A 12,797-nucleotide genomic window follows, 5' to 3' on the forward strand; every position below is an offset into this window, starting at 1 on the left:
GAAACAACTTTCAAATCACTGCAGACTTGCCACATATACTTTTTGTATTTTATTGCTTCTAATATTGATGCCATAGTTTTTTCATGTCAACTGCATGAGCTAATGGAATGTATAGCTGTTACCGTTATGCAATTAAACTGCTTTCATGCTAACTTTAGTAGTGTCAATAAAAAGACGCTATTCTTCAGGAATAAGCTGAATTCCAAGCGCTTTCATCAGGCCATCGACATTAGTACAAACACACAATGAATTTTTCAAAGTAAAATAAGTCAAAAGAGTTTTATTGTGTGTTCTAGATGTAATAACTTTTGTTTTTTCTGCTAAAAGATTCTATTGTTGCAGTAAAGACCTCAAAAGTTGAGCTTGCTGCTTTGACAACTTTAAATTGCATACTAAATCATTAAGTTGATGTTGGTGAATTAAAGGAGGAGATTTCTCATCAGATACAGGAAGAAATTCTTCAACATCCTCACATCATCCGCTTCATTTGCAGATTGTTCTTTTAGCAATGTCAGATTAGATGATGGTACAGGTATATACAACTCCTCTCCTTGTGGTACGAGCTTTAGAGCTGGGGATGCATCTGCATATTTTATTAACTTTCTATTTTTTAATGAAAATAGAAAATTTATTTTTCATACAAAAGTAGCAGTTGGTCTTTAGGTTCATGGCAAACTATTGGTACAGCAAATGGCTCATAGTTTTCCCTTCAATCATTCAGTTTCAATTAGTGAATACAATATGTAAATAACATAAGGCACCTGATTTTTATCTTGATCCCGACTGCACAATCAAAATAAAATTTATAAGCTGTTTTTATCAATCCAGAAATAGTGTTTCTTTGAGATTTAGGCTGACATTTACCACGGACATAATAAAAATTGTCTGGATGGTTTGATCATTCACAAACTTTTGCAGAAGTCTGCTGCATCAAATAAAAATGAGAAAAATCACTTTTGTATTATAAAGAATTGATGAAAATATAGCAAAACACTAATAACTCTGTGAAATACAAAACACAGTATATACATTTATTTATTTTTCTTTATTAAGAATGTATGTATATCATTTAAAAGTAAAAATAGAGAAACTGTTCTTAATTTTAACCAGAAGTTGATCAAAATGAGTTTTTTATAAAGAAATTTGTAAATTTACGATATACTAAAAGTGTTGTGTGGTAACACAATTTCAATAGCATATTTGAGGTCAGCATCGAAATTACAGTGAGAAAAGTTGTGTAACATGTTAAATACAAATTTGTGTGGACTAGTGTAATTGTACAATTTTGATTGATGAGATATTTTTGAAATTAACTATTTGCCTTCAGCAATTTCCTCTGTCATTATATAAATGTTCTTTACAAATCATTGTTACATTGTATTGCCTACTATATCATGGGACTTCTAACATTATATTTTTTTTTTTAAGGAGAATTACAGCATTTGGTTGTGAGTGTGGCATGATGACGTTTGCTGTTATTGATACATTAACAAGTAATATTTTATCAATACATTACAATCAGTTTGAAGGATCTATATCACAAGTGAGATTATTCTATTTAAATCACCATGTCAAGTATCCCTGTTTACTTAACCAAATTGTAGGTATGTTAATTTATCTTATATACTTGTGTTGGTAATATTGTTTCAAAATTATTTTTTTATATTCATCTTGACAGCTGGACACTGACTGATGATATTGTTTCAAAATTAGTTTATATTCATCTTGACAGCTTGACACTGACTGCTACATGGCAGGATCTGAACAAATCTTCTGCGTTTTATAAGTGCCAAACTAAAATTTTGGTTACAAGTATCAAAAAAAATTATTGTCTATTCATCATGAAAAGAATTGTAATTCAGAAATTATTATTTATAAAAATTGAAAAATGATCAGTGAAACATTTTTTTAGGAACTAAATTTAGACCAGAAACATGCCAAACACCGGTCCATTTTAATGATGTAGGTTGTACAGGACATTAAAGTGGCAGTTACAAGATATACTCATAAATATTTTTGGAGACTAAGGTGGGAAAAGAACATTTTATAGGTTCAACCCACAATGAGAATGCTAAAATTTATCCATATTGAATGCAGGTTTTCAGTCAGCTAATTAATGCTGATTATGCTTAAAGGAGTCATTACTGTAAATGTTTCAAGAACTTCATAGAGGCAAGATTGGAATTTTAGATCAAGTTTTTTTCACAGATGAAGCGTGTTTCACCTTTGTGGGCTTTTTAAGTCAGAACTACTGGACCTGAGGTACTGAAAACCCACACATTTTCTTTGAATCTTCTCTGCACCCACAAAAAATATGCTGTGCGTGTAAGGTGTGCAGTTTCAAGGGAAATAATAATAGGACCCTTGTTTTTTTTTAAAAACTGTGGATGCTGATGTATATCAACAAATTATCCAACATTCACACAGTTACTGCAAGAGGATGAGCGTGACCGTTGATTGCAACAGGACAGCCCCACTTGCCATATTGCTTGATCTATTATGGAGATGTTACAGAATTTTTTCAGTGGAAGAATCATTTCTAAAGGATTGTAGTCACCAAGATCTCCTAATCTAACTCGTCCAGACTTTTTTCTGTGGGATTACTTAAAAGAAATTGCTTATCGGAGCAGTCCACACACTGCAGAAATCGAAAACAAATATTCCCATTGTCATCCAGGAAATAAACATGGTGCAGCTATCAAGAGCAGTCAGAAACATGGTCAAACATGTTGATAAGTACATAGAAGTGGATGAACATCATTTTCAACACATTCTGTAAATTATTATGTAAATATTTGTTAATAAACTATTATTTATTGAAAAAACTAAGTTATGGCGCCTCTTTAAAGTTGTACATTCTGTATTTAAAAGTTCCAAAAAATATTTATATGTGAAGTAATTATGCATTCATTCCTTGTTTGTTTTATCCTACCTTATTAAGTTATTGCCCCAACAAGTTTACTTACTCTGTAAGACTTTGAAGGTTGGCATCCCCATGGGCCTAATCTCTGGCCTTTTTTTACCATTACAAACAGAGCTGTAGAACACTTTACACAATACACGTATACCCTTACACAACTACACATCTTACAATATCTCTTCTTACACTTACACTCGATGTTGTTGACACCTTATGAAACACAAGGTGAAAATTATCATGCCGATAGGTGGATGGCTCTATGTACCGAGTCTTGAATGATGTTTTCTAGGCACCTGGGCGAACCCAGTTGTATTTAGTTCTAGTTCCAGTACACATGCACTCTGCTGGAGTGATCCTTTTTATCACCGGTATTCGTGGGAATCTTATGTCAATCCCAATTTTAAATTCTACAGTGGTTGTTGGTCCTCTTGAAAAACCAACAGAAGACCAGGAAATATAAAAAGATTTCGACCGACGTTGTCAGCTGAAGATGTATTGAGCGATAAGGAAACGAGAGATGTAACAACGTGCCAAGTTATGTAATGTCCATTTCCTTGTAGTGAAATGTAACCAAGAAGTTAAATCCTTGGCGAAGGTTTCATCATTGCTTATAAACAAGTTCTCCAAAGTCCATTAAAAACCTAGGAGTGGTGCCTTCTTAATAGAAGTAGTAACAATGAACCGAGTTGGAAGCTCTTGGACCTTAAGTCTATAGGGAAGGACGAAATATAATGTAGTCGCATAGCTCTCTAAATTCCATAAAGGGAATGATCTTTTGCAGATTTAGCATATATTGAACTATCAGAGATCTCAGAAGAGCTATCTCTGCAGTCTGTCACTTCTATGCAGAGGATCATGAAGAAGGAAAGTAGTGTTGATGTGTCCACGTCCTCACTTATCCTTATCTTCTCAGCTCCAACTGTTCCTGAAAGAATAAGAATTGGCTACCTGTCTGTCCATGTGCGACCATATTTACCTAACCCGAGACACTGTTTTCAGTGTCAAGGTTTTGGTCACAACAAAATTGGTTACACTAAGGAGCAAGTTTGTGCGCATTGTAGCTGTACAGAACATGATGATAGCACATGCACAAAAACTGAAAAGTGTATCAACTGTAAAGGCTCACATTTGATGAGATCTCAAGAATCTGCTGTTTATCAGGAGGAACAAGCAAAAAGTATCCTTTTTGTGACTCGTCAGGAATGTAACAATCCCTCAGCATGAGGCATCCAGTACAACCGGCTGTTAGTTCTATACAAGCTCTCTCCAATAAAGTACAGAAAGAAAATGAGTGCACATTGTGTAAGAAACTGACCAAGTTAGTCCAAGCTTTGTCAGACCAGTTAAAAGTCGTCACTTCTGCTATTTCAAAATTGAGTAGTGTATGCAAGAAAAAAGAGATTTTTGGTGGAAAAGCTGGGATTGGTTCACCGAAAACTGCTTCAGTTGCTATACCAGCCAATAAAATTTCCTCTGCACCAACCATGCAGCAAACGACTAAGTTCTTACTAAAGGGATCTACAAAAAAATGATGTCCTGGTACGGTATCTCCGACCTCCCAGGCTTCTTAATCACCATCACCATTTAAGGTCGCTTTGAGAATATGGAGATGGATGAAGTGTCTGAAGAAGCATCGCACTCCCTAAAAATTATTAACAGCAAAAAGAAAAACTGAGTAATGTTTGACAAATAATCTGCATATAGTTTTTTTTTTGTATATTTCAGGAAAAGAGTATTTATGGCTACAAATATTATTCATTGAAATGTTTGCGATCTTCGTTCTTGCTGTGAGGATATTGAAATATTAATAAAGGAAGAAAATCCTCTAGTACATTTACATGCATTGTGTTCAGCAAACTTACTCCCATGTCTTACCTGGTGCATTTCCAAAAACTTCTTTGGAAGTGATCATAGACCATTTGTAATCTAAGTTGGTAATTGTGATTTGCCTCAGAGTCAACCACGCAGATGGGTAGTTCAGAAAGTGAATTGAATCAGGTACAAGGATTCTTTTGACAGTATGGCAAGGGTGGTAGTGCGATCCACCAACATGCCAACTTTACACACCAGATTCTTGATAGAGTGAGTGAATTCATTCCTTTAACATTGGGAAAGCCAAGGCAGCCTGCAGTTCCTTGGTGGGATGAAGACTGCAGGCATGCACTAAGAGAATTGGAATAGGGACTGTATGTAATTTCAGTCAAAGACTGACGACTGAATTGCTGTGCGCCTTCTGCAATGCGAGGTCTGTTTGTCGTTGAGTTTTTTGATGTGCTAAACAAAAGTCTTGATTGGATTATGTCGAATCCATTTTTCATACAACACCATCATCTGTTGTATGAAGAAAGGTGTGTATGAAAGAAACCATGATCGGTACATTCACCGCAGCCGATTGGACTGCAAAGCGGCAGAGACTGTGTTACCATGACAGTTGATGTAGTGACCATATTTTGAAGTCGTTCAGGGCAGTTTCACTTACATCATCATGCTGCCCTGAGTTTATGAGATATAGGTTGCTGGTAGAAAATATCCTGTCGGTGATTTTGGTCTCGCAGAATGAATTAAACATTCCATTTTCTTACATTGAGCTAAGATATGCCTTGAGTAATTCTTGTGACACTTCCCTCAGAAATGATATCAGCACAGTATGTTATCACACCTCTCAGATGGTGCACTGACATCTTTTGTATTCTATAATAAGATATTCGTGATCAGGCATTTTAAGATTCTTGGTCAGAGGCACTAGTAATCCAATCCCCGTACTGAAACCTGGTAAAGATAAATCAAATCATGTCTGACAAGTTATCTTCCTGTCTCCTTGACCAGTACTCTGTGCAAGGTAATGGAATAAATGGTGAACTATTGTCTGGTGTGGTACCTTGAGAGAAACACCCTGATTGTCCCAGAACAATGCAGTTTCTACCAGGGTAGATTTGACTATTGATCATGTAGTTGCCCTGGAAGTTGCTATACAAAATGCCTTTTTATTTTACCAACGTCTGGTTGCCATATTTATCGATATGCAAAAGGCGTATGACATGGCATGGAGGAAAGGAATCCTAAATACATGAACAGGGTATACAAGGTGATCTCCTTGCATTTATCAGGGGTTTCGTCAGTGTCACTTCTTCCAAGTTCGAATTGCATTGATGGTATTGGAAAGGTTAACACTAGAAAACAGAGTACCTCAGAGGAGTCTCGTAAGTGTTACTTTGTTTGCCCTAGCCATAAATAGTATAACAAACTGCATGCAAAAACCTGTTAAGTGTTCTTTATTTGTAGATGATTTTTCTGTTTATGTAGTATGTATAACGTTAGCTACAGGTGAGAGGCTGTTTCAAAACACAATAACCCGCTGAGATTCACTTAAAATGTACTGGTAAATCTACTGGATTCACTTTTTTCCTGGAAGGAACAAAATGCATTTACTTTTCCCGGTTGAGGGAACATGTTGATCCTCAACTGTATTTACATGGTGAACTAGTTGAGGCATGCATGCAGGTTAGATTTCTAGGAATGTTGTGTGATTAATGTCTAATGTGGGTAACATATTTGAAGGAGCTGAAGGTAAAATGTTAGACATGCTGAGGGTTCTATCAAATACCTGTTGAAGAGCCAATCATATATGCATGTTGTGTTTCTACTGAGCTCTGGTTTGTTACCGTTTAGACTGCGTAGCTTATTTATTGACATGGGTCACCATGCTAAGAATGCTCGATACAGTCCATCATTCATTCTTCTCTCTTGCCAGGGATGCATTTCACTCAAGCTCCGCGGTAAGTTTGCTGATGGACAGTGGTAAGCCATCTCTTTGGAATAGGTGGAAGCAGATTATGTGCTCCTATGTGGCTCGGATTAAAGTGCAACCAACTCATCCAACCTTTGATGCAATATTCTCTAGCCACCATCTTAATTGATACCAGGAGCAGCTGAGATTTACTGCCCCACTAGGCATCAGAGCTCACAATAGACAATATATGTTTGACCTCCCCAGCATTAACAGCATTTACATTGCAGAGATACTTGCTATTAATAAAGCCTTAAGTATAATTAGTCCAACATTTCGACATGTATTTGTCTGCTCGGATTCCATGAGTGCCTTATAGTCAGTTAGTAATGTATACTCCAGACACCCTGTTATATGTGAGATTTGGTCTGCTATTTCACAAATGACCAGATGTAACACAACAGTAAGCTTCTACTGGATCCCCAGCCATATTAGGATTTCAGACAATGAGCACACTGATAGTGTGGCAAAGAAGGCTTGTTTTCAGCCTCCTTTCACCGATTGCATCACTTCAAATGATCATGTGTATTTGCTGAAGAGGCTGGTTCATGATGAGTGGCAAAATGATTGGAATGCTACCATGAACAATAAACTTTGTCCAATTAAGAGCACTACATCACTGTGGAGCTGCTCATGCAGAAATAACCAGCGAGAGGAGATTATTATCTGCCGTTTATAAATAGGGCACACTAGGCTTATTCATGGATATCTGATGTTGCAAATTGATGCACCTGTTTATGCTCGCTGTGACTGCCAACTAATATTGCACTACATCCTTGTGGATTGTATCTGTTATGCAGCATTGTGTCGCAAGTTTAACCTACGGCCTAACATACAAACCATTTTAGAGAATAATGAAATGTTTCTATCTTTAGTATTACAGTTTCTTAGGACTGTTTTGTTTACATTCAAGTATATAAATTACTATAGTGAGGTTTAGTTGTTCATGTCAATTGCTGTAAAGCAGTTTGTTTTTGTATTACTTTGAGATGTGTAATGTGTATCTGTGTTTACTACAAAAAATATATTGTGTCCAGGCGATGATAATGTGGAAGAACTTTTCGCCCAGGAAAAAACTAAAAAAAGAAATCATTAAGTTGTTTCCTTTTCTGGTAGCTTTTACTGTTGTCATAAGGTGTTATTATTCCATATTAGTCATATCCACTCATTCCAGTCATAAACTTCTTTACTGCTGAATTTTGCTACTACTTTTTACATAATTAGTTTTCTGTATTCTTTTTGGATTACTTCAGATTATATTAATATCACTCTTTTTTCCATTTCTTTGATTTTACCTTTTATTTATTTTATTTATAATGAATAAAAAATGGTCACATAAACATCTACCTTAATATTCTCATTTCTGTTGTGTCGTTTGTTTTAATCTTGATTATTAATAGGCTTTTTTATTATATCCAGCTTTTTTCCATCTCGCTTATTAATGGGCCTTTCAGTCACATAACTTAACTATATGCGATCTTATAACTGCATAATTTATGAATTTTAGATGGAAGGCTTTGTTTTTATTTAGTCAAATTTAGTAGTCTAAAGAATAACTGATTGGTTCTGTTCAATTTTCAGTATGACTATTAAATTTTGGTCTGAGGCCATTGAAATGAAAGCATCCAATATATAGAAAATACTTATCATCTTCTTTCGTTACATTCCCTGCTTCTCCACAGTAGTTACATTGTTCATACAATGAATTGAATACCTGAGAAAACAATTCCTTTGTAATTGCCTTCAGTTCAGTTGTTAGTATCACTGATTGATGAGGCTTCCTTGAATGTGTCCCTTTCATTGCTGTTTTAATTTTAAGAAATAAAAAAAAAAATTGGCTACTGATAAATCTGGCAAGTAAGGTGGATGATAACACCGATATTCATTGTTTTACCAAAACAAGAAAACAGCACAGGATCAAAGAAAGTGCAGAAGCAAGCAATTATAGAATTTGTTTTCAGCAAATTCAGACTTAATTGCGATGATTTCAATAGTTTATTTTATCATCACTTCAGTATAAAATTGACCATTCTGATTTTCCGACACAAATCGTGATGAATGATGGTACTTTTGGCATCAAAATGTGCAGTCACCATTGTTTTCTTTCGTATTTACATGTAGGTATGCAACCTTATTTTTGTATATGCTGCAGTGTTGTGTATGGCACTCTGTTGACCACAGTTGCACAATTGCAGGATGTCTGCCTTCCATCTGATAATTTCAGGGTTCCAATCCAGACTTGGCAATTTTCTCATACAATTTCATTTATCATCATAAAAAAAAGCTGACAACACAGTTGTAGAACTTTCCAGTCATGTGGGTTTTTTCTGATGCCCAGCTTACACACACAACTTAATTTAAAATATTTATCATTTTATTTAAATACATTATTTTTTGTTTATTTAATTCAATGATTGTAAGTAAAGCGTACGTGCATACTGTATTTCATTCACACAGGTGTGGCGGTACTAGCGGCCACTTTAAATATTATTCATTTTTTTTAATTCTACTCTCACCTGTGACATCACAACGTAGCAGATGACTACAGCAATAGTCCGACCCCACTAACTGGGATGTGGGGGTGTGTAAGGGAACGTTGGCTGGGTTAAGACCCCACTTTGATGGGGAACAAATTTGTGGCTCCAACAAGATGTTAATAGAAAAAACTGCAACGAAAAAGACTCGCTGTACTGCCTTCTACAAAGTTTCAAAATTATTATTATTTTTATTAACAAAAATATTTTTAAAGAATGCAATGAAAATCATTCTTTGTGCTGTCTTCTATAACTCTTCAAAATTAAAACCATTCTTAGGGGTGAGGTTGAAATTTAGCAAACATTTTTTTTACAGAAGTTGTTTATATTCAGAAAATTACAAAAAAAAAAAAAAAAAAAACTATTATGCAAAATCTGGAGACAATTTCATTTTTTCCCGTTGTACCCCAGCCCCTGACCTTTTGAATTCAAAATCTAATAGCAGCAATGCCCCTACTATAGAAATATTATAGCCAAGTTTGATGAATATCGGTTAAGTAGTTCTGGAGATATAAGGCGATTTACATGCAACGTACACACATTCGTGCGACATCTTGTCGCAGAAATTTTAATGCCATTTTTTGGTTTTCTGGGGTCCTTAGGAGTCAGTTCGTCAAGATTCAGTAAAAAAAGATATACCTAATTTTGACCGATCACCAAACTTTCTCTTCTATATAGCTATAGCTGCTATATACATGGGAAAGTAAAAATAAGGGGTGTAGCTGTAGTTGTGCTTTAGCTAGTAATCTGTATTACAAGGATGCTTTTGTAATTATAGCTTCCTGAGAGAATAGATAAATAAATAATGATGTCATCAAGCACGTAAGTAGGCTAGAAAGAGTATTTTTTTTATAGTAATTTGAGGAAATCAAATTAGATTTAACTTGAAAAAGAATAATTTAGAAGATATCCTTGCTATTTTTATTTATAGCTAGTAATATAACTTTATGATACTTCTAGATCTTCTTTTTCATGCTATTTTCCTCTCCCCTCCCAGTATTTTACTATAGTTTGTGTTTAAATTTTCTCAGCATAGATTTTCATAGAATTTATCATTCTTCCTCAAAACGCCCCATAATGTATTTCAGTATCAGTTATTTTAGATTTTAATTAATTTCATTCATGTGTAGAGAAATCTGCTGTAGAAGAAATGGATAACGACAAAGAGAGCAGAACATCAGAACCTGTACATCTTGTTGTAGTCAGTACTCTTCAGATGTCCGTCGTTTATATGTAAGTGCTGATTTATATTATATAATATATCTGCAACTGAAAAATATATTACATTGTAGCAGAGTGAATGTAATTTTAATGATTCAAATCAGAAGCAGTCTGGCCTTGAAGATTTTTAGAAGTGGTAGAATGGGTACAAAGTGTTTTTATTTGTAGTTTTATATTATACAGTCTTACTACATATTGTAATTCCAATCTTGGTTTGATTGTTGAATTGGTTGATCAGTTGTGAAATATTTCCACTAAGTAATCCTTTAAACACTAAGCAAAAAAAATCTAGAATTTGTCCACGTGACTGTTTATTCTTAACAGTAACATTGAAGTAACTTTTGTTGCATAATTTTATTGTATTGAAATAGATAATGTTTCACTATACATGTTTGTAATGTAAGGACACACTTTCTAACTAAAAAACTAACTAAAATCACAATTACTTTATTTAGTTCATAAAAAAGTGTCTTACCGAGATAAAAGTGAGATAAACCAAGCATTTACAAAATATATTTTGTATTTTATTATGGTAAAAAGATGATTACATCAATAGTATCAATACCCAAAATCGTAGCTAAAACTAGTAAAAAATTCAGACCCTTGAATTGAGTCACTGTAGTTAACTAACCAATCAATTGTTTCAAAAATTGTTATAGTAGACTTAGTTGTTTGCTTGATGTGATAAATAAATTTACCTTTGTTTTTAACTGAATAAGTTGGCACAAATTGGTAATTGATGATCTACAACAATAGAGTTGATGTGACTAAACTGATTTTGACTAATTGTATTTAAATATTTTAATTAGATCAATTTTAATTGTTTTTAGTAATTTAACATTTTGTAGGTATCAAAAGTTTTGTCATGCTGTACTACATCAGGATTTTTTACTTTTCAGAAATTATGAGCTAATCATTTTAAAAGTAGTTCCTCTTCTTTTACCAAGTGAAATTGTTTATTCATCATACCCACATAATGTAATTTGATCATTTAATTGAAAATTACAGTATTACAGTATCTATCCAGAAATATTGGACACTTCACAAAGTGTTAGCAACGAAGTTGATACATGGTGTATTACAGAATCTGTCAAATCAAAATTAAATGCTTTGCAAAGTGCCAGGATAATGTTAGACACATGTTGCAGAAGCTGTATAAGACGAAACATGCATGCTGCCATGCCTGCACAAATGGTTTTTGATCAGATTGTGACAAAGTTTGCATTTTTGGTTTTTTCGCTTCAGAACTTCTACAGTTCTTATAGAACTTCTGTTAAATATTTTAATAATTTTTTTTTGTGAATATCTGTTTAACAAAAATATTTGTTAAATGAGCAAAAGTATAAATGAGATGTTATAGTAATTCCCTATTACCAGTGTTTACAGAGAAAGTATGAATTTTATAAGAAACTAGATGCATAGTATGTTGAAAACCCCATTAAAAATCCTCATGAGGGAACAAATGGAGAGAATTAAAAGGGAGGGAAGTTATTGATGACAAGAAAAAGATATCACTATAACCTCAAACAAAAAGTCTAAAAAAATTTAGGTCTTATCAATTTTCTGCACACATTATCAATTAACACAGAATCATCGTAGAGCAGTTATCATGTATAGTTTTGACTAGAGAGCTGTTCAATTTTAAGTACTGTGATTTTTCTGGTAATATATCTATGTTCAGTTTTACAGTAGATTTTATCAAAATATAAAAATGAAAATTATTTTGTCTTCATGTTGATGAAAATTCTCTTCATTAAATTATGTTCTTCATGTTATTGTTCTTTTATATTATATAAAATACAATAACTTTCTTTTCTTCAGTTGTAACATCATTGTATTTTTCTGGATATTTTGAAGTCATTGTATTTGTACTGTAGCCAATGTTTTTTGCATTTTTTTAGTTGATCCTATAACAATTGTACTTGTGTTTTTTTATTACAATTTTTTTTTAGATGTCTAAAATAGGCTGGATGCATGTAAAAATTTCTCTATATAACATGTGTCTAAGATCACCTTGACACTTAGTGAAATAGTGAATTTCGATTGAATATTGGCTGTAATATGCCACCTGTCAACCTCATTGTTGACTCTTCCCAAAGTGTTTAGTATTTCTAAATAAATACTCTATTTTTTTTTTAAATGATTGAATCACAGCATGGTTAAAAATTTCACTTCATGAAATACTGAATTGCAGCATATGGCTATGACATAAAGAATTGTTTAATGACAAAAGGGGTAAATTTATTTTTTATTATGCTGTCAAAAATTTTCTTATGGCTATAACTTTTATAAAGCATCTTTGTTACAAGAGACACTGCCAGAGTTGCTTTCTGTG

General features: G+C 33.7%; 1 protein-coding gene across 1 annotated transcript in view; it reads left to right on the forward strand.

Annotated features, from left to right (window-relative positions):
* Positions 1-12,797, forward strand: part of LOC142325359 (KICSTOR complex protein kaptin-like) — a 45,949-nt gene that overhangs the window by 17,732 nt on the left and 15,420 nt on the right. Inside the window, exons 5-6 of the mRNA XM_075367035.1 lie at positions 1,429-1,604; positions 10,372-10,474. Of these exons, the coding sequence (XP_075223150.1) occupies positions 1,429-1,604; positions 10,372-10,474 (279 nt within the window). The remainder of the gene's footprint in view (positions 1-1,428; positions 1,605-10,371; positions 10,475-12,797) is intronic.

Source organism: Lycorma delicatula, chromosome 5 (genome assembly GCF_047948215.1).
Source record: "Lycorma delicatula isolate Av1 chromosome 5, ASM4794821v1, whole genome shotgun sequence".
In the NCBI taxonomy this organism is placed as follows: Eukaryota; Metazoa; Arthropoda; class Insecta; order Hemiptera; family Fulgoridae; genus Lycorma; species Lycorma delicatula.